At 42.3% G+C, this 27,655-nt stretch overlaps 1 protein-coding gene across 4 annotated transcripts in view; it reads left to right on the top strand.

Moving 5' to 3' along the window:
* Window positions 1-25,281, top strand: part of LOC121604042 (activating transcription factor 7 interacting protein) — a 33,815-nt gene extending 8,534 nt beyond the window's left edge. Inside the window, exons 2-15 of one of the 4 annotated variants that reach the window (XM_041933433.1) lie at window positions 15,557-15,609; window positions 16,524-17,123; window positions 17,309-17,366; window positions 17,556-17,771; window positions 19,014-19,195; window positions 19,350-19,487; window positions 19,670-19,741; window positions 19,840-19,934; window positions 21,570-21,634; window positions 22,570-23,235; window positions 23,554-23,655; window positions 23,777-23,854; window positions 24,111-24,199; window positions 24,409-25,281. In XM_041933433.1, coding sequence (XP_041789367.1) covers window positions 16,530-17,123; window positions 17,309-17,366; window positions 17,556-17,771; window positions 19,014-19,195; window positions 19,350-19,487; window positions 19,670-19,741; window positions 19,840-19,934; window positions 21,570-21,634; window positions 22,570-23,235; window positions 23,554-23,655; window positions 23,777-23,854; window positions 24,111-24,199; window positions 24,409-24,864 — 2,811 coding nt within the window. In that variant the 5' untranslated portion in view covers window positions 15,557-15,609; window positions 16,524-16,529 and the 3' untranslated portion in view covers window positions 24,865-25,281. Of the gene's footprint in view, window positions 1-15,556; window positions 15,610-16,523; window positions 17,124-17,308; window positions 17,772-19,013; window positions 19,196-19,349; window positions 19,488-19,669; window positions 19,742-19,839; window positions 19,935-21,569; window positions 21,635-22,569; window positions 23,236-23,553; window positions 23,656-23,776; window positions 23,855-24,110; window positions 24,200-24,408 lie in introns of all 4 variants that reach the window. The other 3 variants (XM_041933431.1, XM_041933432.1, XM_041933434.1) reach the window with 3 other exon arrangements.
* The last annotated feature ends 2,374 nt before the right edge of the window (window positions 25,282-27,655 follow it).

The following is a 27,655-nucleotide window of genomic DNA, read 5'->3' on the forward strand; positions in this document are numbered from 1 at the left end:
GCTGGTCAGAACGCTCTCGATGGTGCCTCTGTAGACCGTGTGCATGATGGGGGCCGGGGCTCCAGCTTTCCTCAGTTTGCGGAGGAAGTAGAGGCGCTGGTTCGCTTTCTTGGCCAGTGATGTGGTGTTGGTGGTCCAGGAGAGGTCGTCAGTGACGTGCACTCCCAGGAATTTGGTGCTGCTTACCCTCTCCACCGTAGCACCATTGATGGTAAGGGGGACATACTGGGGGCGTCTTCTCCTGAAGTCCACAACAATCTCCTTCGTCTTCTCCACATTCAGAGACAGATTGTTGTGTTCACACCACAAGGCCAGGCGGCTCACCTTGCTCCTGTAGTCCGTCTCATCGTCGTTGCTGATGAGACCCACGACAGTTGTGTCATCGGCGAACTTGACGAGGAGGTTGGAGCTGTGCAACGGTGTGCAGTCGTGGGTCAGCAGAGAGAAGAGGAGGGGGCTCAGCACACATCCTTGGGGGGCCCCCGTGTTCAGTGTGGTGGTGCTGGATGTGTTCCTGCCGACCCGAACTGCGGGAGGTCTCCCAGTCAGGAAGTCCAGCAGCCAGTTGCACAGTGAGGTGTTTAATCCCAGCTGGTCCAGTTTTGTGATGAGCTGATGCAGGATGATTGTGTTGAATGCTGAGCTGAAGTCTATGAGCAGAATTCTGACGTAAGAGTCTTTTTTGTCCAGATGTGTGAGGGCTGAGTCGAGGGCAGTGGAGATGGCGTCATCTTCATGAGGATGGGAGTAAGTGCTACCGGACGGTAGTCATTGAAACAGGCGACTTCTTCGGGACAGGGATGATGGTGCTGAGTGTCCTCCTCACACTGTCAGGGGACAGCGACAACACCTGTTCGCCGGGAGGGGATGGGGATTTTTGTGCAGTTGTGCTGTTGTGTGCTTCAAAGCGGGCAAAGAAGTCATTTAGCTCATTTAGCAGGGAGGTGGAGCTGTCACAGGTCTGTGGTGGGGGTTTGATGGTCTGTATCCCTCGCCACAGGCTCTGCGTATCCCTGCTGTCGCTGAAGCGATGAGCTATCCTCCTGAAGTACACCTTCTTGGCCTCTCGGGTGGGAGGTAAAAGGGTCGGCATTTTATGACCATAAACCCCACCAGTAGTGAGCAGTGTTTGTAGATCACAACAGCGTCACGACACCAGTCATTGTTGATGTAAACACAGAGTCCCCCGCCGCGTGTCTTACCTCCCTCGGCGAGACCTCTGTCTGCTCGATAGCAGGTTAGCCGCTCGAGCTGAATGGCATGGTCTGTTACGCTGTTGTTGAGCCTAGTTTCCGTGAAAACATACACACAGCACTCTCCCGCAGACTTCTGGGTTGTCCGTAGAAGGGGCAGGTAGTCCAGTTTGTTATCCAAAGAGCGTACGTTGGCAGCATGATGGTGGGGATAGTCGGTTTGTGTGGGCTAGCCTCTAGCCTGGCTCGAATACCTCCGCGCTTACTCCGCTTCTGCTTCCTCTGACGCCGCTTGTGTCGCCTCCACTGTGGGCGAGGTGCAGGACTGGGGGACGGTGTTGTAGCAGGCCTCCGGAGCAGACCGCATTCTCATAGCTCTTCCTCTTGCATGGGGTTTAGCTTGTGAAAACTGGTCCTGTCGACATTTAGCAGAAACTCCCGACTGTACTTGTGCTTGTAGACAGGTAGATGCGACGAAGACGAACAAAAACACTGTGACTCGTGCGGCGAAAACCACAAAAACTCTGTCACAATGAGAGAGGTAACCATGGTGAGGAGGAGGGATGCCGAGGTTGCTGCTGTCAGGTGGGACAATCAAAGACAGGAAAAGGTCGTTGAGCTGTGGCAACTACCCCTGCCTGCTTGACATTTCCTCGAGGGAGTACCATGACCAAGTCAAAAAAGATATATGTTGGCAAGAAATAGCGGAAGCACTGGCCCAGCAAGTAGCTCCCTATGCTGTCATAACGTTATCCCCGGTTCTAACTGCGGGAATATGCTTATCATTACTAAGTCGTAAGTAGCCTGTGTGATGCGGCCAACACATACCCTAAATGTAAGAAGAAGAAGAACTATTACTCTGAACAAGATTGACTTTTTGTGGTTCTTTAGTGTACAGTCACACGCAGTCATAGCCTAGGTGTTGGCAGTGAATCAGCCAGTATGGCTCATAGATGATAAGCTAATATGATCAGGATATCCCTTGTCAAGGGACATCAGCTCTGAACAGCCTCGCTGGAAGATGGGGTGAAAAGCTGGCCATCATTGTTGAAACCCTGACTCTGTTCTCACACTGCACAGTTTGCCAATCATGGCATAAAATGGATGTCGATTAGGGCAAATTTGAATTTATATTCAAATTGTGAAATTGTGTGCACACTGTGCTGCATGTCGGACCGGAAAAAGTCTGACAAATTTAGATCGCTTCAGTCATAATGCCAGGTTAAAATCATTTGTGTGTTAGATGTGAAAATATTCTGGCTCTACATGCCACATCCAACCTCTCCTAATACGGTAAATTAACACTTTATTTCAACCAAACCAGAGTTTGTGATGATTGTGAACAGTGAAAAGAAGATGTTTTGGAGAGTTTTATTTCATTTTTGTCACGTTTGAATGAAGTGTTTTTTCCGATAATTAAATTGCTGTTTCTGTGAATAAAGTCTGGTGGCATTGGCAAGAGTGAGTGCGCAGCTGTTTCTGGTTAAACAAAACGGATCTTACTCTATAATTAAAAAGTATTTCTGTTGGGATCCTTTTTATAATGAAGTCTCTAGGAGAAAGTATGGCGAGGCAGCGGAAACTTGAAAAAGGCTGAAATTTGAGGAAATTTCCCATTCATTTCTCATGGGAAATTTTTCGCAGTTTTTTGCGAATAACTTTGCGAATTATTAATGAATCCTGTCATAACTACACAGCACACCATTCCCGATCGAGCCGCACGTTTTGATATATAGTTTGCGAGGGTTTTCTCAAAGCTGCGGGACTAGTTACGTGCCGAAATTCTGGCGGAATATGACAAAATAAGAAGAAAAAACGCGAGAAACAACACTTTAAGTACATTGATGGTGCACAAACGTCCGGAGGAATTACTTTGCAGCCCGTTTTGACGAAATTACATTGCAGCCCGTTTTTTGGCTGCAGTGTTCTTGCTAAACACTGAACCAACTTCAAATTATGACTAAGACACACAATCATGTGGAAATAGGGTCCATAATCAGATGATCCGTGACTGGAATTTCCCGTGTTCATCTGGACATTGAATTCTTCCAGGACGCTTGGACAGGCACCAACTGGAAATTACGCACATCGTCACTTTCAATGATTGAAAATGTAACATAGGTCAAGCTGATTGTGAATAATTCGACAGCATGGTATAGGACTTTTTTTTTGTTTGTTCATTTTGTAGGGTGGATGTATGTAAAAAACATGTTTATGTTGAAATGATAAACAAGTAGGAGGTAAAGAAATGTTGGGACACAGCCCACTGTCTGGGTCTCTTATTTGCACACATCCATTTATATTTTCGTACATATTCTGATTTCTTTTGGTTGTTATTATTAAAGGCGGATCATGTGCAAACAGGTGCTGACAACAAAACATTTGAGAGAGTACCAAACCAAAAAAGTAAGTTTTAGTGCTACTCAGTGTGATTTTGTATGCGGTTGCACCACCTGCAGATTTCACTTTGTGTTGAGTCTCAATGCTTCTTAAAGTCCCTGATGTACTCCAAAACAAATGTGAAAAGCAGGAAAAGCAGGCAGCAGACACACTTCCGTTTACAGTTCAGTGTGTGTCTTTGTGCGTGGTGGTGCAATGATAGTGCCGCCAATTGCCCAAAAGCAAAGGAAAGCAATTGTCATGCTGGAGTGGACTGTTTGAACATGGTTTGGAGTTGGGTTGGGTGGTACGATGGAATATACCATTCAACGGTAGAAGTGTGTCCACCAGCAGAGATTTGGCAATACCATTTCCACTGCAGATCCTATCCCTTAAGCCTTAATTCATTCACAGTGAATGCACTGCTACCCTGCTACACAGCAAGTGAGTGTGTTGATGACATTGCATGGAATGTAGCTGCTTCATACTCTTTTCTTCTTGACTGTATATTGCTTACCATTGTTTCGTTGACATTGCGGATAGGTCCAAATACATGTGGTATTGATATCAATGCAAAACTGTCATTATTATGGATGAATCATCCTCCTCCTGCATGCTTTACCTAGCTGCCATGCCTCGCCAAAACCAAACAGAGTATTTCCCGTAAGTGAGAACGCATCTGAAAGGACAACTCTGTACAATGCCTGGACCTGATTCTACCTACATTATTTGGAGTTCATATGAGAAAACGGCATAAGTATTTGTGGGCAAGAGGACTTCTTACCACGTTCTCACGTGATGCGAGAGTGGCAGATGGTGCCGATCATGTACCTATCTCGCATCTCTGTCATTCTGACTTGGAACCTTAATGCTTCCGTTCTGAAAGAAAGTGATTTTTACTGATTTGTTTGGAACTCAAGTGTTGTCTCGTGAGGCAGTTTTTGTTTGTAGGGAAGTTCCAAATAAAGACAAAATTAATCATATATGGTAATTTTAAACCATTTCTTAATTGAATTTACATAACAGTTACTATGCCGTGATATATGCCATTACCTTGAATTAAAATTATATATACCGTGATAGAAGATTTTGGTCATATCACCCACCCTTAGGTAGGGCGTGAGAAGGAGCAGTACCCTTCAGTTGCCTGTAGACTAACACCGGAGGATTAAACTGGAGGCGCGCTGCAACCGAGAGCTAGTGTAGTAAACAGAGAAGTGGTGTGGTGTGATGAAACTCCAGATGGATGGCAGTATTCTGGACTAGCTCCAGGTGGTAGATCAGGTGTCTGAAGCAGCATCTCATCATTTGCATAAGGAATGAGTTGCATTAGTGCTGTCTGGAGCTGACAAGCATCTGCATGAGTTAGTCAATGGATCACACCAAGTTTGTTGTCCGAGTAGAAATCACCACAACATTGTTAATGGTGATCGACAGGTATCCCAACAGCTTCAAAGCGATCCTATAGGTTGTTAAACCACCGTGAAATTTCTCATAAAATGTATGGCTAGCAAAAGTCTCTGCTTTGACAGATTCTGTTAAAGTTAAATGGGAAATGTAGTAATACCAATCACAATGCTTTGTGTGTGGTGTCTGAAATGATTGCATATTGGTATTGGTGTAGCCTAGCTAACTAGTCATATAGCAGTTAGCCTAACTGCCACAAACAATGTTGCACATCCATCTGAATGGTCTTTTAGAATTGTTATTGATATTAGTGTTGAGCATGGTGGTCCCATAATTAACAAAGAGGTGAAACAAAAGGATATAAATTAACATCCACCAAGTGCTGCAGGTAAAATACAAGATACAAAAATATGTAAGATCATCGACATTAAAAACCTAAAGAGAACAAACCAGCAACGTGTAAATCAGTAGTATTTTTAACTAAACTGAGAAACAAGGTACAGTTTTGAGCAGGCAAAGTCAGCCGTGCTCATGATAAAAGGGATGCTGTAACTGTAGAGCAGCTGCTGAAGCCATTTTGTGCTGTAGCATTCACTGCAAGCGATCTATCAAAGGGAAAGGAGTGGGGGTGGGGAAAGTGTTGAGTAGGCTATCTTCTTGACTAATCCAAATCATTAAGCTCAGGAAATGTTAGCTGTTTGTTATACCTGTATTTATACTTACCTTCTACTCATGCCCAAATGTGTGTTTTTGGCACAGCTTATAGCATTAGATTTATCATCCCATAAAACATCTTGATTTTCATGTTAGAAACTTAACAGATATGTACTGTGTCCATACGCAAACATAGATGAGTTCTTGAGACAGAGACAGGAAATTTTATCAAATAGCTCAAGGAGAATGAACTGCGTTTTCAGGGCCAGGGTTGGAATTTCTACCACTTAAGGAGAACTAGAAATCACTACCAGTGTTTTCCTGTTCAACATGGGCAAATCTGGTTTTGAACCTCTAACTGCAGAGCTCAAGTCATTTGGAGAGCCTTGAATTTGTCGTTTACCTCTCGAGCTCCTTCACGAGTTGGTGAGAACACCCTTCTGCTGCAATGGTTTAGTCCATGCTTGGCTGTAAAACTCCAGACTGGAGCAGACTGCTGGTGTGGGGGAGGGGTGTTTGCGCCCTGTGTAAGGCAGTGCACTTCAGTTCTGATTGTGTGGTGCTAGCTATTGCTCATGCGATGTGACTGCAACTGTAGTTACTCCAAAGATGGTCTGAGGTTATCAGAACTTTACCAGATAATGGAAGGGAGCAACTGCATGCAGATATTTCAGTTATGCAATAAATCAAGGTGTTATTCTTACTTTGTCTTCAGGCAACCTTTATTGTGCACCTGGTGTATTTTTGATTGTTCTGTTGCGTGCCAGTTAACATTCATTGGCTTTTTTTGTAGCCATGACATGAGCCTCCCTCAGCAGTGCATGGCTAACAAATAATCACCATGTGCTTGCTTGATTCACATGGAAACTCCTGGTTTTGCCCACCCCTACCCCTCCCTGTTTTTCTTCCCTTTTTCCTTCTACCCAGCTCTTGCTAGTCTCCACTCATTTAAAAAAAAAGAACAAAAAAAAAAAACAAATCACGCGTACAACGTTGGGGCAATGGTAGGCTATGAGGCAGTGCTTTTAGACTCTTTCTCATTAGACTATTTTCTTAGATTATGTGTCTTTTGACTGTAATATTGTGGCATTGTTCACCCCTACATTTTGTCAATTTGTCATTTTTCAGATTTCACTAAATCTCACAGTGGCCTAAAGTGGAGGCAGGTTCACTCATTTAGTTGCTAAGATTAATTGGTTTGTATGGTAGATTCTATACTCTTTTATTGCAATTAAAGATCTGAATAGTATGTTGAAAATTATATTTGAAAGTAGTTTAACATTTGAAGGGAACATTGAATGGATGTATGGAAAAATGGGATAGAGACAGACATACATCAGAGAAAAATCAATAATCAACCAGAGAATGATTCAGAGTCTTGGCTCCCTCTGGTTTCCTGCTTGTCAAATACCACCAAACATAAAACTGTCTGATCATATGGGAAAGTATGAAAAAAGATGCAGTAGGTGGTATATGTATTCAGTTGTGTTCAGTTTTCTGCAGGCCATGAGTGGAATTAATATGAAGTGCAGTGTGCATAAACAAAATGGGAGCAATTCCACTTCACCAGGATGTTCAAGGCATGCCACTTGTGACACAGTTGTATGCAGGTGAATGATTGAGCTTCAGGCTCAGACAGCGAGCGTTGCCACACAACATTTGCTAGCATATCTAGAATGTATTATCACAGTTAGAACCCTGTTTAAGTTCATTTTTCCTCGGAAATATCAGATTACATCTACTAGAACATTTTTTTCTTTCAACAAACTTTCTATCTTTCCAGTTATTCATATAACAGTTTAATGGTAGTCATTCACGCTTCCTGTGGGATTTCACATTTGTACATCCATCAAAGCACTTTCTATACCTCTCACCGTGTTCAGGATCAGGAGACACTAGAACCTGCATGCACTGGGTGAGAGGCAGGGTCTCCCTTTGTACAGGTTGTCAGTCTGTCACAGAGCTAACATCTAGACAGACAAACACATCCACACTCACTTTCACACCTCTGGACAATTCAGAGTTTCCGGTCCACTTGACTTGCATGTCTTTGGGCTGTGATGGAAACTGAAGATCTCTCAGAGGAAACACAAAAAAGGAAGAATGTGAAACTCCAAAGAGAAAGGCCAGATGTCATTAAATGTACGATGTCAGTGCTGATTCTATGTCGATTACGTAGAGGAACTGTACATTGCCCAGCCCACAGACCAGTCCTGATCACACATCACTGCTTGCAACCAGGACATTTTTAGGCAGTCAGTTAGCAAGGGAATATCAAAATAGCGTAATGATGTTTTTTAACATGCCTTGACAAATAGCCTGAATTAAGTCAACATACAAATTAAGTAAGTCGGTATAATAATAATAATGATGATGATAATAGGACTGCCTACTTTAGGAGAATCTGGAAAAATTTGCTTTCCTTTCTTTATGCTAAATATTCTAGTAGGTCCATTCAGACAATATTAAATGTCTTGGTGAGAATTATGCTCATAGGATTTACTTTTAATCATGTGGTGCTGCCGTAACATGACAAGATGCCGTGCAAGATATTACTGGCTCTAAGGGCTTTGTGTGGCTGCGTACAGCAGACCAGGTGGCCATTTTGAGTTTCAGTGAATCCAGATGCAGGCAGTGAGGGTGGGGGAGGGGAAGACTGCGCACTGTGCGCAGTAACGTTGGAATGCAGGCTCTGCTCTGACTGGCTGACATCTTTTTTTTTCCACTCGTTATTTAGCCTCCATAGCGAATGTCTAACATTAGATAACTTAACATTTTTTAGTTTGGTTGATTAGAAACTAACAGCAGCAGCACCCTCTGTGACTGACAGACACTGTTTAGTGTCATGTTTAATGGCATATTTGGTGAAGGAACCTGAAGGAGACATTTCATTATTTTATTAACAGTTATCTAGACTTAGGTTCATAAAACATTTAGCAGTATGGCTCTGAACTCATGTGAGGAGGAAAAATAGAAGTAGGTGCTTAACTCTTTGGTCATAACTGAACAGTAAGCACAAGGCTTGAAATCCTAAACCAGGATTTAGAGGTGAGCACAATGACATACAGATAACAATATATGAAATCTTTCAATAAAATTGTCAGTATTAGAAGTATGTTTTTGTTCAGTTTTCCTCAAGATCCTTGTTTGAGTATGGAGATTTCTGCAGATACACTGTACTTTTTTTTTCTTTTAGGAGGCGGGGTTTGTTATAGGATCTGCTCATGCCTGTGCTCAGCATGCTGCTCGCAGCAGTACTGGTGGCCATTTTGTGTTTCTGCAGTAGCAGAAGGGGGGCTGGGCAAAGAACGCACAGCAAGGTTTCATTTACTGTCACAACAGGGCTTTTAATAACGACAAGTGAAGATTGCAATTGAAAGTTGATTGTATTTACAAATTACATTTCCAGTCTACTACTTCTTTAACAATACATTTTTCAGTCTGTTTTGAGACTTGGTAAGTCAAATCAGGAAATTGCTGAAAATAAACTATTTTATGAATAGTCTATTGGTGTAAACTTTAATAAGGCAAGTAATAACGCACATAGTATATTTTTGAGTTCTCAGGTAGGTGTTCTTTGTTCCTCTTGAGTAATGAACCACCCCCGTGTTGGAATGGTTCAGTCTATTGAGCAGCAGCCCTCCATGCTCGTGGGAGAGGCTGGGCAGATAGAGGTTGCTTAGTGTGTCAAGCTGTGCTCCAATTTCTTGCTGTGTGCAGCTAGCATGGGACTGTGGGGCTAAAAGGCGACATTTTTTGCTTGTGAATGTAGAATGCGCGACAAAAAAAATACTTGATAGAGTTTTTGCAGAGAAGCTTTCAGTCTCTAATGTGATTATTGTGGTTAATCATGAGTAGTTATATTCATGTTTGTGTGAAAAGTGCTTATTTAGCTGATGTGGACCGGATGTGGTTTAAGCCGTTACATCAAAATGTATCAGCTAAAAAAAACAAGTGCAGTATTTCATTTTTTCTGTGAAGACTCAAGAAAATAAGAACTCGCTGCCCCCATTTAGAAAATCTGTAACTGCACTTTGACTATTCAATTACTTGAATACTTCATAAAGTCTTAAAGCATTATCTCTTTTTTGTTTTGCCCCACCCCCCACTCCCTCTCACCATCAGAATGGTTCAGTCCATGTTTGACTTGGAGAGGCTGTTCCAGAGTGTGTGTGTGTGTGTCTGTGTGACAGAGAGAGAGGGGGGGGGAGGGGACGGGTGCAGCTGCCTCTAGACTGAGTGTGCTGTGGGTGTGTAATTTAGCGCTGGCTGTGCGCCGCTAGCTAGGCCTTGACTAAAGTGCACGTTGTGCTGCTTTGTCATGCTAAAAGTGACATGTTCTTTGTCATGTTAAAAATGTGTTTTACTGGTGTTTGTTTGATAGCACATAATATACAACATTTTCTACTATTTGCTACCACAGATGTGACTTTAAGAAGGCAAAAGAGCCAGGTTTTTAGTTAGATGGTATAGTCTAAACCAGGCTCCTCCCCTTTACCTTTGATATTTTCTCTGGCCTTCTAAACCACATGTTCCATTGATAAACTCAACAGATTATTTATCTAACCTCTAATGAATGGCCCCATCCCTCTCTGATCCCACTTGATTTCATTTAAGTCACAATTTCACTTTTGCATACAGGAAATCTAAAATAGAAATTCCTCAAAGCTTGTGTTGATTTTTGTGGAAGTGGTAACAGTGGAGAGAGAGCAATTGAAGTAAGAAGCTAGAATGTGTTAGTGGGATGTACTCTGAAGGATAAAGGAGGATGTGTTTTGTGCTGTTCTAACAAGCAGAACATTAGAGCAAACCGTAAAACCATCAGTGCCGACCATTTTTCTCAGTTCTTGATGGATTAGCCTTTAGCCTGAGCTGCAAGAGAGCTGATATGTGGGTTCATATTGCATCCTGAGTAATGTCCTCTGTAGTCCACAGCGGTTGGATCATTAGAGGGATTGTAGAAGGCTGAGGCTAACCTATACTCAGCTCAGTGGCAGCAAGTGCTCAGTTTAGTTTGCACATGGTAACTTGGGTGATCATATGCAGTTCAGATAAAAATTTGTCAAAGATTCAGTGGATAGGCCAGAGGAAAGAGTTAATTTACAGCTATGTCAGGGTTTCTAATTTTGTCTTTTGTTTGTCTGTTATAGCGCCAGATACCATCTTTAAAAAGTAGGTGGTAAATCCTAAACATATACAAAACTGCAATAATAGGTCAAGCACTGCACTTCAGTTGTATTTCTGTGTGTTACAGGGTTGTCCTTGACCTTTTTTTATCATTAAGCTGTCTTTGCCTATGGTGTTATTTTTGAAAGGGAAATCCCCCCTGCCCTTTGTCAGAATGGTTTAGTCTGTGCTGGCTGTAGATTTCCATACTGTGGACTAGTTTGTGCTAGAGTTGGGGGATGGGTGTTGCTAAGCAACAGTCTGTGCAGTGTACTTCCCCTCTGTCTGTGCGCTGCTAGCTAGGGCTGGTATTAATGATCACCACGCTTTACTTCAAAATGTTGTAGGGACAAGATTTGATTTGTATGTCTTTGTGGTACCTCTAAATATATCATACACTTGATAGGTGTTATCAGTTAAAAAAAATATCACATTTTTTGTGTTTCATTGTATTCATTATGGCAGAAGCATTGAACTGACTTTCCTTTTTAAGGATTTAATTAATGTCCATTATAGACTCATGTTGAACCGCATACCCTTTATAGAACATACCCCCGCAAGGAGCAAGATGGACTAGTCCTAACCGAGTCCCTCCTCCTTTCTTTTATGTTCTCCTGCTGGCCTCTCAGCCGTTCCCTGCTCCCACAATCAACAAATACATGGAAGGCCTCAATCCCACACATCCTGCTAAAGGTTAATGTTTCTTTGTTTTTAAAGCATGTTTAACATCTCTCTCTATCATAGAAATCTACCTCAGCTTTTTTTCACTGCAGCTTCACAGTCTTCTCAAGGTTAGCTTTGGATACTGGTAGAGGGTGCTATGCTAGTAGAAGAAGGTAGAGTTTTGGCTTATTGTTTGTGTTTGTTTTGTTTTTTTAGTAGTAAACATTTATGTCAGACATTCTGTACACATGAGGGAGTTTGTTGTAAATTTTCACAAATGTAGCTGATCAACAACATTGGTAGAGACATTCTGTTACCTGCAACACTGTGCGCGATACCAGCAGTACACATGCTTTTTAAACACAGCGTGTACCTGGTCACACTCACATCCTTGGGCAGAGTATTAATTTGAGTCATGCATGTTCTATGTCCATACACACATGGCTGTACATGTACTGTATGTATTTATGGTACAGTAAACACATTTGTATGTGGTATTTGGTCTGTATGTTAATCTCACAAATATATCCACCAGGTAAACCATCTCCATTGCTAACAGACATAAAGGTGGTGTTTTTTTGTTTTCTGTTTATGCAGCACTGTCTGGATGCATATCCACCACATGGGGTTGCATTAATTTGCAAGAAGCGCAATTGCTTCCACTTTTTCCCACGGTGGGTCAAGTGGTGTTGTGTGGAGTGAGGAGTGTGTGCTGTTGTGGCAGAAAGCTTTGAACAGAATTTGGGCATCCTCTCATCATCCCCAACATGAAGTAATTGCAGAATTGTTATTGCAGTTTTCTAACAACATAGTGCACCTACAAAATGTTGCTTGAATTTTTGTAGCACTAAGAGGTCCTACTTGCGTGGCCATATCAGGGTTTTAATGCAGCACAATAATGCATTTTTGCAAGCTGGTGTAGCCAGAACACAGAGGGTGTCAATACACAAAGGTTTGACAGTTGATTGGTACCTGTTTGTCAGATACTGATCCCTTCTAAAAAATGCTTTCATTGTATCAGCCAGGGACACACCTAGGACTAACTGTTATCAGCGATAAATGATACCACATTAGAAACGTGTATCATAGTCTGCATGTTGTTCTTAAGAGAACAAATTGCTTTTCCAATTAGACATGCCTGTCCATGAACTGTACCCCAACCAGAGATGTCTTTTACTTTGAGTTTGAGATTAACTTTCCCATTGTCTTCAAAACAGTCTTGAATCATGTTTGGCAAGAGAGCATGTTTTCATACTGCTGGAATATAGTTGTACCTTCCACAGTTACAATGATGTGGTGCTTTTGTCCTTAAAGAGAACATTTTGGTGTTCCTCTGAACTGTGAGGTGGGAATGCTTTGTTTGCATCAGAGAGGCTTAAATTTGAGTCCTCCTGCTGCAGGACTGACTCCCTCGTCACTCCGCTCTCCAATTATTTGGTGTTGGAGAGACATGCATGTCTAGTTTGAGTGTGAGTTACTGCCACTTGGTGACGTTTGACCAGCAGCTCAGTAGCTAGGCAAGTGTTGAAACAGTGGGTTACAGAGGCAAAGCTCTGAGCAAGCACCTATTATGCAACTTGAAAGAAAATAAGTTCTTACAACCTAAAATGAAGGTGGACAATGTCTCCGTATCTTCTGGTTTTGATGCCTCCAGATTAGCATGAATGCAAATGTGAAAAACTTCCTTCTCATGTATGGTAGCGTAGGTACCAAAGCTGGATGAAGAAGGCATTCTAACAATGAACACAATCGAGTGAAGCAATAATTTAATCATTTTAAGATTAATTATTAAAATGTACTGGAGGATTTGTAAGCCCTCTCTTCTCTGCATTGAAATCAGAGCATGTGAGATTGTGAGACAATCCTGCAGATGATTAATTTGACAGAAGATGCATGAATTCCTTTTTAAAAGAAGACAGTGAAATAATGGAAGTCTAATTAATGTTTTGTGTCAGCAGTCAGTTTGTAACATCACAGAAATCACGTGTGACGTGCCTGAAGATACACTAGAGGGTAAAGTCGGGTCTATAGAGTGACCCATGCAATTTAACCTCAAAAGACATCAGTTGGTCTGGGCTAGGAATACAATTGTGAAATTAATGTTCGTCTGTGTTTATCAAGCTTTCCTGAATTTAGGCACTATCGTGAATCTGTGTGTAACGTTGATGTTAAAGTGAATTAAGTAGGTGGGGTTGTTTTAAAAACTGATCGGGCTTTCGGTGACTTAACTTGAGGTGCACATTAAAATGCCACATCTGTGTTTGTCCCTGTTCATCTGACACTTGTAATGATTGTTTGATGATTGTCAGTTTCAGCAGAGGGCTCATCTGTCTATCTACCTGTCTATCTGTCTATCTATCTGTCTATCTATCTGTGTGTGCACATGTGTACATTTCTACCCAGCGCAATAGAAATGTAGGAGTTATTTAGCATTTGTGTTTAATATAATGAAGTTTCTGTATTCTGCATTTTGTTTACATTGCCAACTTGCTGAAGTCTCAGGCTGAACAGAAAATCCCTATTTAACAGGGTGGTGCTGCAACCTGATAGATATGATTGAGATCCTGTTCAGCTAGCTACTGAGAGCTCAGTCTGGCAGCAAGCAGCAGAGCTGACGGCCATTTTGGGTTTCTGCACTGAATCCAGGCGCAGTAAATGAGGTCGTAGGATGGGGGAGGGGGATATTGTGCTCTGCGCAGTGTGCAATAACATTGGAATGTGAACTTTATCAGTGATCGTGCTCGCAATTTACACCGCTCTTCTTTTATTTATGCTGACTTTTGACATGATGCTTTTCTCAGGTCAAATTTATGCTGAAATACCTTCTCACGTGTTTTTACAATAAGGATTTTATTGTCATTGCAGGAAGAATACTTCCTGATATGACAGCAGAGTAGGAATGGCTTACAGTGTTGTGCGTATGCGCCAGCATCTCACTGTGCTGCTTGAGGTTTACAGTGTAAAGTGTACACTCAGTCCAGATCAGTCTTCTTCGGGAATGTTACATTTTTCCACCCACATGTGGCAGCTTGCTTAGTTGCAAAATACACATGGCTAAATTAAACAAGGCCTTTTCTGATGGCTCTGCAGTCTTGCAGGTCAGCAATGTAGTGCCAGTAAAGCTAACCAACCGTACATTGTAAATGTGAAGCAGCTTATTTACTCACCAGAGAAGATTTTAAAATTACTTGTATTACTTAATAACTGGCCTTATGTGTTCTGTTTCTACACTAAAGATTTATCTACATATCTACCATTTGAAAATATCTGTTTTTTTGTCGTAACATTAGAGATATGTAAACAGACAGACCGACTGGTCTCAGAAATGCAGTATTTCACTGAAATACGGGTTGGTGAAGTGACGCGTATGAAAAGCCTCTTTCCTGTAGTTTGAAGACTCTCTTTGTCCACTGTTCTGGAGAGCAGTTTTAAATCTTTTTCTTGTGCTTTGGTTAGCATGTCTCATCTCCAACTGGTTTCTGTTAGCCTGCCGTCTTGCCTGCAAATAGCTTATTTGTCACACGATAGATTTTGTTGTTATATAATTGGTTTTAGTTTTGAATAACTTTGACTTAATACTCACGCTGAATAAGAATGGGCATCAATGGTATTAAATTATCACGTCTGAATTGCTGCGTCAAAAATTTCTAAAATAAAAACATTCACATTTTTTGGCAAAATTAGCAGAAAGTTAGCTACAACTGATAAAACTGCTTTACCAATCATTTCACATGCGGAAACAGGAAATGAAAGGAATCCTATTATAAAACTTTGTTGACAAAGAAGATAATAACATTCAGATGTAACACGATGTAGTAATTCTTGATAAATCTGAATGTACTTTACTCACCATCATAATTGTACTTCCTGTTGATGAAACCCATATTGACCCCACAAATAAATATCTCCTTTTGAAGCCAAGGGCTCAGTTACAGCTCAAGGGATGGAGATAGACTGTTTAATTCAGAGGAGCTAAATTTAGGATTCCACTTTAATTTGCATGGTTTTAGGAATTCATACATAGTTGATCTTGTCTTCCTAGTTTGAAGCAGCAATATAAAATTGACTGAAGAGTACATCTCTTTTTCTTTCAGGTTGTTGGAGAATTCAGTGGTAAATCCATGACCAGGAACCTTTTAGCTTGAAGGTGAGTTATTCATAAATGATTTTATTGTATGCACTGCATGTTAATATCATAGCACATTTCTTGCTTGCTACTGAATGTAGAATGAGAATGTTATTGCAGCACACAGCTTTAATGCATTTCTACTTAATAGTAATAATCACACACATACAAAATGAATGTATGTGAAATTAATACACATAAAATATGACAACTAGCCTTAACACTACAACGTGTGCAACATAACTATGTACGGAAAAAATCCTTCATGTTTTACATAGCCTCTTTGCTGCTGCCAGCAGAGCCTCTGTTTGCCTGTTGTGATTTGCTGAGGATTGAACCAATAAGAACGTGGGGGGATGGGAGGAAGGTTGGGTTGCTGCTATTGTTAACTTCACAGTCATTTCTTTTTCACTGACATTTTTTGGATCGGGGCTTAGGTAAACATGAAATCCATAGGTTGATCAGAAAATAAAGAAAAATGGAATTTGTCAGAGCAGTTAAAGCTTTTCTGACTGACATGAAAAAGGTTGTGTGGCGCACTGAGCTGCACCTTGACTGTTTTCACTTAGGACAGATACAGCAATATGTAATCAGGCAGTAAGGGTCTGTCTGATTTGGCTTGGATACTGACTCAAATTTGTACTAAAAAACTGGCTGTTGGAGAACCATTTTGGTATGCAGATCTCTGTGAAAGACGAACCTTCTAGAAAAGAACAAACAAGAAAGTCATAGAGCTCTACAGTGACCTCTAGTGGTTGCTTTGAAACGCTGCAGCTTTTTCTTTACTATGCAGTGCGTAAAGTCCAGGCCCAGGTTCATAAGTAGATGAGACTGTGACTGTGTCCTCTAGCAGCTATCACAATGGGGTTTTGAAGATCTTTCCTAGATTGATCATGCCCTTTGATAGCATCTAATCTCCCTTTGTCATTCCACAGGCAGCAATGGAAGTTGTTGTGACAGAGGAGAAGAAGAAGATTTTCCGTGCTAGGAAAACCATGAAAATCAGTGATCGACAGCAACTGGAGAGTCTTCACAGCACTTTGTTGACAGCTGCTCCAGGTTTGTCCGAGACATCTCCGCCACCTCTAGTGAATGGCACGCACAAAGAGGATGGACAAAAAGTCGAGGACAAAGAGCAAAATAACATCTTGGATTCAAACGCCACCTGCGCTACATCCCCCGCCTCTCTGACCTCTCCAGGCTCTCCTGCTCCTTTCCTGTCCCTGAATCTGTCCCCTTCCCCTGCCTCTTCACACAGCCCAAAAGCAAAGGAAGATACTCCTACCTCTCCCACATCACCATTCCACTCACTAAACTTTGAACTGAAAAAGATGGAGGAGGAGGAGAAGGAGGAGGAGAAGGAGGATGAGAAGGGAAAGGAGAAGGGGAAGGAGAAGGACAAGGACAAGAAGGACAAGGACAAGAAAGGTTCTTCGTCATCCTCATCAAGTGAGTCAGTTAAACCAGCATCAACGGAATCCATGGAAAACCAGGAACAAGGGGGGAAGGTGAACCAAGAGATGGAAAAGAAAGAGGTAAATCCTCTGAAAATGTCTAGGGCGTTGTTACAAACTTACACTATATATTCTCTAATGTTGTGTCAGTGACCTGGATTTATATTGGATTTCTTCATACTGTGACGTTTAATCTTGAAATGTGCATAGACTGAGAGTCCAAAAATCTTTTAAATTAATTAATGGTTAATTATGCTCTTCCTCAGGCTGAACAGACTACAACCAAGGACCCTGGTGTGGATTTGGTGAAGGACTCTGTGAAAGGTTTGGTTCCATGTTCGTCTGTGCCACCTCCAGTATCTGCCTGCACAGAACCAATGGACACAGATAATGACACTATAAAGGCCAAGGACCCTGAGGCCTCCACGGTCAAAATAAAAGACGAAAAGCCTTCTTGCCCCAAATCTACCACTTCTGATTCCTCTCTCCGTTCTCCTTCCTCATCTCGTCCAGCGTCCTCTTCTTGTGTGGTTCTAAAACAAGAAAAGGAAATAAAAGAGGATGGCATAAAAGAAGAGGACAATGAAAAAGAGGCTGTGAAGAAGGGATCACTAAATGAGGAAAAGATGGAGGTGGAGTCAGTCAAAATAGAGCCCAAAAAGGAAAAATCTGAAGTTAGACAAACCACAAAGCCATCTCGACCATCATCCACTCCACCGTCTAATACAGGTATGAGAGAGTGGACGTTGGGTCAGATAGCTTCAAGATGATTACTTACTAGTTCAACAGAAAGCAAATGAGCCACAAGGAGTATCATTAGATATATTCAATATTTTATACATGTGGAGCTTTATGTTCTTGTGCCGTAGTTAAACCAGCTGGACCCAAAATGGAAGGCTATGGAAACTGTAGGGTTAAGGGTTATTACAGAAAGACACAGCTCTGCAATTGTCGGCTGTATTACATGTTAATAAGGTAGAATATAAGTTATTACTGAAACAATGTAGTAGTGCAAGTCGGGTAATTTGTGAGAAAGACCGATTTAAAAATATTTGTCAAACTCGTTGCTGGACAAAGATATCTTTTGACTCTAGTATGGGTCAAGCTCCAAAAACACTGGATCCTACAATTCAGAAGCATATTTTGTTAGACCCTCCCTGCCTGGTAAACACCCCTGTTCTTTGCACTTCACACCCAAAGTTTGTCAAAATGGCTTTCTGTCCAAAATGTGTCGTCTCCGAGCCCAGATCCTCTTGACTTTAGTAATTTAGTCTGACTAAACAACACTCCCCCAGAGTCTTATATTTATTATACAACTGTTTTCACAGACTGTGACGTACTCCCTGTGACTCAATTGATTTTGACAAGTTAAATCAAGTTCCACTTCTAAACAGCAGGTCATATTTTGCAAATCTGTTTAGTGAGTAAGTTTAGTGAATGAAATGATAAGGATGATTAGAATGCATACATGTATTTAATGGCAGGTATTAAGCAGTGCAAGAAAATTAGGTAGACATAAGTGCTGGCACTCTGAAGCCAGAAAATGTGCCTTGATCTTCAGAAAATAATCTCCGATGATGTTGCTTTTTCATGGTAAAAGCTAAGAGCTAAGCATAAATATTTTTAATACAGGCCAGTCCATTCCCAAAGTATTAGTACTTTCAAAGAGTCAACCCTTGAGTAAACGATTACAAACTGCTCGCACATCCGCTGGAAAATTAACACATAATTTTATTAAAGAGATCGTATGCAGTCGCTCCAACTGGTTTTCTGAGACAAAGGTGAAATTGTGAAATTATACAAAAATATAGTTTAACATGAGAAGTCCTTCAAAGCTATTGGTGTTGTCTTAGAAATCTGTTTTTCCTGTTCTGTTTTGTCCTGCTTCAACTGTGACTGAGACTGACCTAAAACAGATTTAGGGCAATGAATGGCACACATAGGTGTACTAACTGGCCTTTGTTTCCCAAGTAGTGCAGGAGGACAAGGGCTCCACCTCGGGACTGAAGCGCACTTTATCAGAGGGTTACGAAAAAGGTGGACAAACTGTAAAAAGAGAGGGGAAGAGGCCCAAGCTCGAGCGTGAGGAGTTGGAGGCACAGCTGGAACTCAAAATTACTGCGGAAGCTGGAAGTCACCATAAACTTGAAAAGGTTTGTATGCAACCGTCTTGCTGCAGAGAATTCTTCCCCAAAGTCTAAGCCACCTGAACTCTGCTTTCATGACTCTGGATATTGGAACATTTCATTAATGTTAATGTTAATGTTAATTTTTTAATGATTTTTTTTACCTGATATTTATTCTCAGATTGTGCAACAGCTAGTGGATGAACGGTTGAGAGCCTTGCAGGCGACCATTTTTGACAAACATTTCGAAGAGCTGAAGGACAGAGTAGACAAAATCGACTGTGCCACTAAACACCAAACCGCCATTAACATACTCCAAGTAAGTACACTGTAGCATTATAATATAAAGTGTATTTTTTATGACACATTAGAACACATGCAGAATTGTAAGATGTCCTTTTGCTAATGAGTACTATGGACTTAAGAAACTGCCCAGATTCACTTCCCACAGTTAGCAAAGCACGTATATAAAGTCCACGTCTCTGTCCATGATTTGTTCAGGCCAAGATCGCCAGACTAGCAAAAAAGTTCGGGGAGGCCAATCAGGCATCAGAGAACAAAAGGAAACATGAGGTAAGACATTGTTTTGTTTTTATTGCATGCTAAAATCTTGGCCATGCAAGTGATTTTGTCTGAAAATGGTCTGACCGCGGACTGTCTGATTTCTGCAGGCACTCGCTGCTGCTGCTGCCGCCGCCGCTGCTGCTACTACTGCCACTACTGCTGCCAAGACTGCAACTGTTGCAAACAGCCCTCAAGCTCAACGGTAAGTGTGTCCTTCCCAAAACAGTTTCTCATCTAAATCCCTGTCAACCATACTATGTATGTTAACTGATGAAATTGGCGAAGAGGTTCTCAGGGTTCAGGGTCACTTCACTGCAAGCTCACGTTTGCCAGACCATTTCATTATATGACAAAATTTTTGATTTCTCAAAATTCACAGCATAAATGTATTTAAACATGTTAGCAGTCTGCACTTTGGTATTTTGTGTGAATAGAATTTGGCCTTTGTATGAACGTGACAATACCGGACTAAAGCCAGTACTCCACACGAAGCCGTTCACAGCGTGAATAGTTGACATTGTCCCAGGTTGCAACCATAGTCACTAGAGACTGCATTTAAACCTAATGGACAGAATAAAGAATCCTTACATCCTCCAAATCCATACTTTTTTGGAAACCAAGATTCCATGTCACTTGTTCGGTTTGTCAGGATCAACTTTTTTAAACTCTTAACTTCACTCCAAATATTTCTTAAGACTGGTTTGGAATAACCAAACACGTGCCAGTCTGTGTTTTGCACCTGCAAAGTAACCCTGCATGGGTCCAGGTCCTGAGTCTTGTGACGTTCTACAATGTGAAGCCTGAGCGTTTCCCCAGGCAGTGCAGAGTGTAGTTAAAACTGCACCTCTCCTCCCAACAGCGTGCTGCGTCGACAGACAGTAGAGCCTGAGGTGCCCAGAGAGAGAGTGGCGCCCTCTGTTGGTAAGACTCCTGCACTGTCTGTCAAGAAGGAGAAGGAAGAAGAGGAAATGGAGGAGGAAGAGGACAAAGATATGTCACGTCATATTGCCATGGCAAAAAAGCTGGCAGAATTCAGTGAAGGAGACTGCAGAGCAGACATTAAACTTCGCACGATCACTTCTGACTTGGAGAAAGTGCTGTACCACAACTGCAAGAGAAGCTCAGGGAATCCCAGACCTGACCGATACGCATCTTACATATTTCGTTACTTGGTCCCATATGATTCCTACTGTGACTGGGTCGCAAAGGTCAATTATATTGGATTATTGGGCAAAGAGGCACTACCCACGAATTTAAGGAGGACAATGAGGATGTACATTGAACGTCGATTCCCTGTACTGTCTTGTGACAGCTGGAGAGAGATTCGTGACGTTATCAATGAAATACTGCGAGTGAAGAGAAGACCGGAATTTTTTCGAGAATATGATGAAAGAACTGCCGTGCCATATTGACGGTCTTATATTCCAGGAACAGAAGCATACTGGGACAATTGTCATTATGCAGCATTGAAACTATCAAAACATTTTGTCTGAATATGTCTCTCATTGCACTTAGATTCTTGTCAGCGTTCATAAAAATTAATCGCTTATTGAAAAGGATATGAATCCCTGGTGACATCTGCATAAGAAGTTATGGAATTGGCACCACACTTGAAACTGTTGGACTATACTTAGATATTGAGAAATGCTTTAATTAAAAACTCTGACATGTATTTCAATTATGAGGTGGAATCTCGCCACAAGTTGTTCAAAGATGACTGTATGAAACTGAATAAAGTGAACTGTTAGTACCACAACACATTCAGTCGGCTTCCTGTTGTGGACATAAACAGCTCTAAGCGTGAACAGCTCTAAGCATAAGCAATCTGTCTAAACAGGCCAGTCCGGACTTCCATGGAGGTAAAGCAGACTCCAACAACTGTTTCTTCGTCCAGCACAGCTGGTGAGTAGCAGGATTTCCTTTATGTTGGGTGTTGTGTTGGTCATTTCCTTTCGATAGAATAACCAGAGGCACCATGGTCAGCAGTATCGCCTCCCATCAACAAAGTTGTGGGTTTTGAATCTTGGTCCTGTTTCTTTCCATGTGGAGTTGCATGTTCTTCGTGTGTTCTTGTTGTTCTATCTGGATCCTGTAGTTTCCCTCTACAGTGCAAGGAAATGTTTAAAAAGACCAAAACCAAATAATGACTTGATTCTACTAACAAGTGTTGCCTGTATGTCCCTCCATTACACCATTAACAGTTTATTTTGAGTCAGTCTGACATATGCTACCCTGCTGCTGTAAATACTCACTAGCATACCAAATCTGTGAACATACCAGTCTCCATCACCATTTACTCTCGTTTGAGTAGTGTTTGCTAAAACAGCAGTGCCCAGCTGTCATAGGAAATATTTTTTTTTTTTTTTTTTAAGTGTTTAAGTTTATTTGTGACTTTTTTTTTAAGTGCATGTTTTCAGTAGGAATCAATGGCAATGAATGGCCTGTCTGAGAACCACAGACAGGCTTGAGGAAGCCAGAAAGTATTGAGAGATGGGCTAATGTATTGTTGGGTTTGGTCAGGGATTTATTGACAATAATAGAAACATACAAAACCACCAGCAAGTGTGTGATTTAATTTGTGTGCATGTTAGTGCTGCACTAGGTGTTTTGTTTTGGCCGTTGCATGCTAGAATTGGCGTAAACTGCCAATAGGTCTTGCAAGCAAAAACAATGAATGGATATAATGAAGACTAATCTGCTTGTGTTTTATGCCCCTTTTTACCCCTTTAAGTAAATATGTAGTGAATTACAGTAAGAAGGAGCAGACGAGTGAAAGAGCAGAATGTTGACACCGCCCATCATGTTATGAAACAAGCCATTTTTCCTGTTTTCCGCAGGAAATCCAGTATTGCCAGCTCTGCCAGTCCCCACTGCAGCCCCAGTCCCAACACCCACCTCCACTGCCATGGTAACACAGGCCCCTATCCTCCAGCTGATCACCTCCACCTCTAATGCTGCCTCCACCTTGGCCACTGGCATCACCACTCAGAGTCCCACAGGCACCCTACTGCTGAAGACGGCCCCCGGTAGCAGCATGATGACCACGGGCCAGCCGCTGCTCATCCAGTTGCCTTTATCAATGACTAATGGCCAGGCAGGGACGCTGGTCAACATCCCAGTTTCCTCTTTGTCCACAGCCAGTTCACTCAACAAGGCAAAAACCACTGCCTCCACCACCACTTTTATACTGAAGCCTGCCCCCGCCATCACCACGGCACCAGCTTCTGTCCCAGCTGCTGCCACTGTCCCAGCGCTCCAGGCCTCCACTGGCCAGATGTCATCTGCCCACATTTCTATGGCCCGTGCTGTCTACCAGGGAGGTGCTGGGGGTATAACTACACCCAATGCAGGGGTATCCGTGACCACAGCCAGGACCCCAGCTCAGTCTGTCTCTGTAGCGGGAGCTATGTCTTCAGCCTCTTCACCTGCAACCTCTGGACCAGCAGCAACAGGTTCCACTGCTCCGGGACCGCCACAAGGGACGTCTCTGACATCAAAGACAGGTGGGGTGTACTTTGATTAACAAGGCTGTTGTCTCTGCAAGTATTTAACATGTCTCAGCTGCAATCAGCAGCTTGTAAAAATCAAGTTGTTGGTTATTTGACCAGTCAAAGAAATGAATGGAATGCAAAGACATCACATTTGGCTTTCCTTGTTTCATGTGACACTTAAACTGTGCATTATCATTGTTAAAGCAACAATGTGCCTTTCTGTGCCATCCGTGTCATCTCACTTACCAGATCCATTGTCTTTGTCTTGACCAAAGAGTAGCGAGGCATCAATATTTACGTATATATCTACATTTTTGTCTCTTTTGTCAGACAATCAAGCTACAGGATCTGCTCCCACCAAAGCAGCTGTGCCGGCAGCGCGACCCAAAGGCTCTGTCATTGATCTCACTGAGGACGATGATGATGTACAAGGTAAGGTTGAGCGGCACCTCTTTTTCCCCCCGTTCAATGAAATCACTTTTTTTCAACACATGCTGAAAGGAAGCCATTAGTCTAATTACATAATATGTTGTGTCTGTTGTATGTTTTCCAGTGACAGGAGTGAAGAATGCCACTGTTGCCGCTCCGTCACCTGTCCTGCGTCCTCACCCAGTCGTCAGCATTCCCAACAGTAAGACTACGACATTATATTGAGGGCATGAAAGGGTGGTTTTGTGCAAGCATGTGTTTATTGTGAGAAACATGTAAACCAGTGCTGTACACTTCAGCCTGACTATTGGACGCTGTTGTGATAAAAATTGTTTTCTGATCATAAATAAAAGAAACATAGTGATGGTGACAAAGTGATAACATATGTGTATGGATTTTGTATTTTAAATGTATTTTACATTGTAGATGTATAATTTTCATGTGTGCTCTCTCCGCAGGTGCAGGAGCAGGAGCAAGGTCGTCCCCCCAGAGCAATCAGAACTCTTCCAGCAATCCTCAGTTGACGGTCCATCACCGCCCCCCAGTGGTAAGGATTAATAACTGCATTTACATATTTTGCACAATTGTTGCTTAGTAATTGTCTTACTTAACTGTTGCGTCTTGGGTAACTGTTTTTTGCATGTGATATTGTAATAAAATTAAACTTTTTAAATTCCTCAAGAAATGGTGGTCGTGATCATATTTAGCCTCTTTTGCCAGAGGAACATCTCATCACAGTGGTTTTCCCTCTTATAGGACTCATTGAAATCCCGCACTGCAACCGCTAGTACACCAACCAGGGGTTCCAGCATGACATTGCCCCCTCTCCCAGCTGCACCTGCACCTCCACGGCTACCCCCAGAGGCTGAGCGGACCTCGCCCCCTCAGCAACCTCAGCTGAAGCTGGTGCCAAGTCAGACCGGTATAGTGCTGTCCTGGTGTGTGGCAGAAACTGATCGGACCTGCGCAGGTGTAGAAAGCTACCACCTCTATGCCTTCCATCAAGACAACTCGAGCAGTAACGCAGCACAGCAGCACTGGAAGAAGATTGGGGAGGTGAAAGCCCTTCCTCTGCCTATGGCCTGTACGCTGACCCAGTTCCAGTCTGGCTCCACTTATCATTTTGCAGTTCGAGCCAAAGACATCTATGGGCGCTTTGGCTCCTTCTGTGAACCTCAGTGCACAAATGTCATCAGTTCCAGCCCCAGTTGAACAGTTACAGAATTGAAACTTTTTTGCATTCGGAAGTTCATTGTTCCTTTGCTTCTTTTTTGTGTTAGCAACACTTACAGTATCTGTAAATATCTCTCTGCATAAAACTTGGGCAAGCAAATGGTTGGAGTTGTCTGGTTAATGGATGTACTGTGTTTTTTGTTTTTTTTTTGCGACTTAAGCTGTTGTATAAAAATGTATTACTTTGCCCTTCTACCAAGTCAGATATTTATGTTGTTGTCTCCTGTTACTCTGACCTGGATGTCTTTTGCTTTACTTGGGAAAACATAACAGGATTATCAGTGTAAACTCAGAATTGCACAGAAATGTATAAATGTCTGGTAGAAACTGAATGATAACTTTTGTAAATTTTGTCTGGCAACCAGACTTTGACAAACACAATAAAAGGTTTTTATTAAACTCTTGGCTTACTAAGTCTGTTTTATTCTCTATTTTCCTGTTCACCACCTTGATTACAACAATGCCCCATAGACATTGCCACTTTGGTAACAGGATACAGAGATGTCTCTGATGAAAGTACAATGTTTCCCCATTTCAAACAGGTGTACAGTACTTGGCACAGAAGCACTGAATGCTTTTTATCTTCCTCACATGGTAATCCAGATACTTGGCTGATCTGCTGCAGCCTTGTTTTCCTCAGAAATTTCACAGCTGCAATACAAATCAAACAGCTAATGATGAATCATATCAGTAGTGACATTAAAGGTTTCTTGTGCAACCAATGGTGTCACACTTCCACCGATCAGTATTTGGCAGTAACACATGAAACTTGTGTGTGTAAACAATACTGGATTTGGATTACTTTTAAAAAATCAGCTAAGCGAATGTACTGTGAGGAAGGAAAATCTCGATGTATTTGTTAGACCTCAATGATGCACTGTGTTTTGGTGAGTAACACTGAAAGTAAACATAACTTGTTTGTCACATACATTGATTGGCATGAAATCAAACAAACCGCCAGACCGCCACCAAAAGCAACATTGCCCAGATAGACCTGTGTTTTATAGTCACCATTGTACAGGAAAGTACATGGACAGTAATTAATCATTACAAATAGATACGGTAGATTAGGTGAGGTGAGGAGATATGATCCTTTGAAAAGTGACAGGTAGTCCTGATGGTGGCGCTAGTAGAAAATGAACAGGTTCCTTTGAGGAGCTTGAAGCACAGACAACATGTTCAATTGACAACTGAGGAATAGGGCTGATGGCGGTGCTAGTGCAACAAAATTGTGTCCTAATATTTAAATGTGGGCACAGCCTTCTGAGCAGGTCAGGAGGATCACCAGGAGGCCTGCCAAACAGGTGGAAGCACTCAGGGATCTACAGAGAAAGGCAGCACCCTCTCAGGGGATGACCAGATGGTCCATAGAAAGATCAGTGAAGCTAACCGCACAGCTCCAGCTAAACCAAGGGAGAAACTGAATGCCAGACAACCTGTTTCAGAGATTATTGGAGAAGATTGGGTTCAGGGGAACTGATCTCTGGGAGATGAAGCTTGGACCTAAGACCGCTGGCCTTGGGAGCAGGACGCTGGAGGGAAATGAGAAAACCAGGCTGCCACAAAGAAATGAGAAGAACAACCTGTGGTGAGGCTCAGATGAAGCACAGAGGAACAGAAGCTGAAGCAGATTCCGACAGACAGTAAACAGACCCGACTGTGGAGCAGGTACTCGATCTAACAGAGAGAAAGATGCATGCTACGGCAGAAATACAGACTCACATTCTGAGGGACCTGACCTGACTGTCGAAGACCAGGGGATCTGAGTTGGTAGGTAACAGAAAAGAGAAGTTCGCCTTTGCTTGAAGTTTATGAGTCACAGTACACCAGACCAAGCTGACTGCACGAGAGAAGAATCAACTGGGAAGCGAGAGAGATGGGAAACATGCTTTACTGCTCCGGCCTGTAGTCCCCTACTTGTTTCAAGAAGTCCCTGTCCCCAAAAAGCCCAAAGCCCTCCCCCTCAACAGCTACCGCCCAGTAGCACTAACCTCCACCATCATGAAACACTACACGCAGTTAGTTGAGACTCTCATCACCTCCTCACTTTGTATGCAGTTTTCATACAGACCAGGATGATCATCGCCCTTAGCCCTCAACACTGTGCTCTTCCACCATGTCATACATGCTAAGAGGAAGGCTTAGATTGTTCGTATTTATACTGAACAGCAGGTCAGAGCATTCAGCCATCTTGGACTCCTTCAAAGTGCGCCTCTTTGGGACGCATCGTCCTGCTTGGGAACTTTAAATGCTCTCCTGAGCAATGAGAGCGGAACCTGGAAGGGGTGACTGAGAGCGACAACCTGTCTGATATGTAGTGGTATTTTGTTACTGGACATCTGTGCAGGTCATGGATATTTCTTAACAAACACCATTTTCAAGGATTAGGTAGTTTAAGGTAGTCTCTGCAGCTGTATCATCAGATCTACGACTATGTACCATGAAGGCGAAGAGAGGAGCATCGCTGTCAACTAATTACCACCTGGTGGTGAGTTTGATTAGGGTGAAAAGGCCTGCAGCTTTCAGTTTGGTTCTTACAAACCATCAGATGAAATGGAAATGGTATACAGGGGTTTTATCAGGAACTGCTGAAACTGACTGTCTAAATCATCGGACAGTGGAAGGAACAATCTCTGCAGCAGCTTTGGGATGTTGAAGGGTCTTGCTATTGATGGGCTGTCTTCATTGACAAGCTTCTTCAGTGTCTCATGGAGGCAGGGTACAGTGCCTATGCCAAAAAAGACATAAAAAACCAATAACCCCTGTATCA

This window comes from Chelmon rostratus, chromosome 3, assembly GCF_017976325.1.
Source record: "Chelmon rostratus isolate fCheRos1 chromosome 3, fCheRos1.pri, whole genome shotgun sequence".
Lineage (NCBI taxonomy): Eukaryota > Metazoa > Chordata > Actinopteri > Chaetodontiformes > Chaetodontidae > Chelmon > Chelmon rostratus.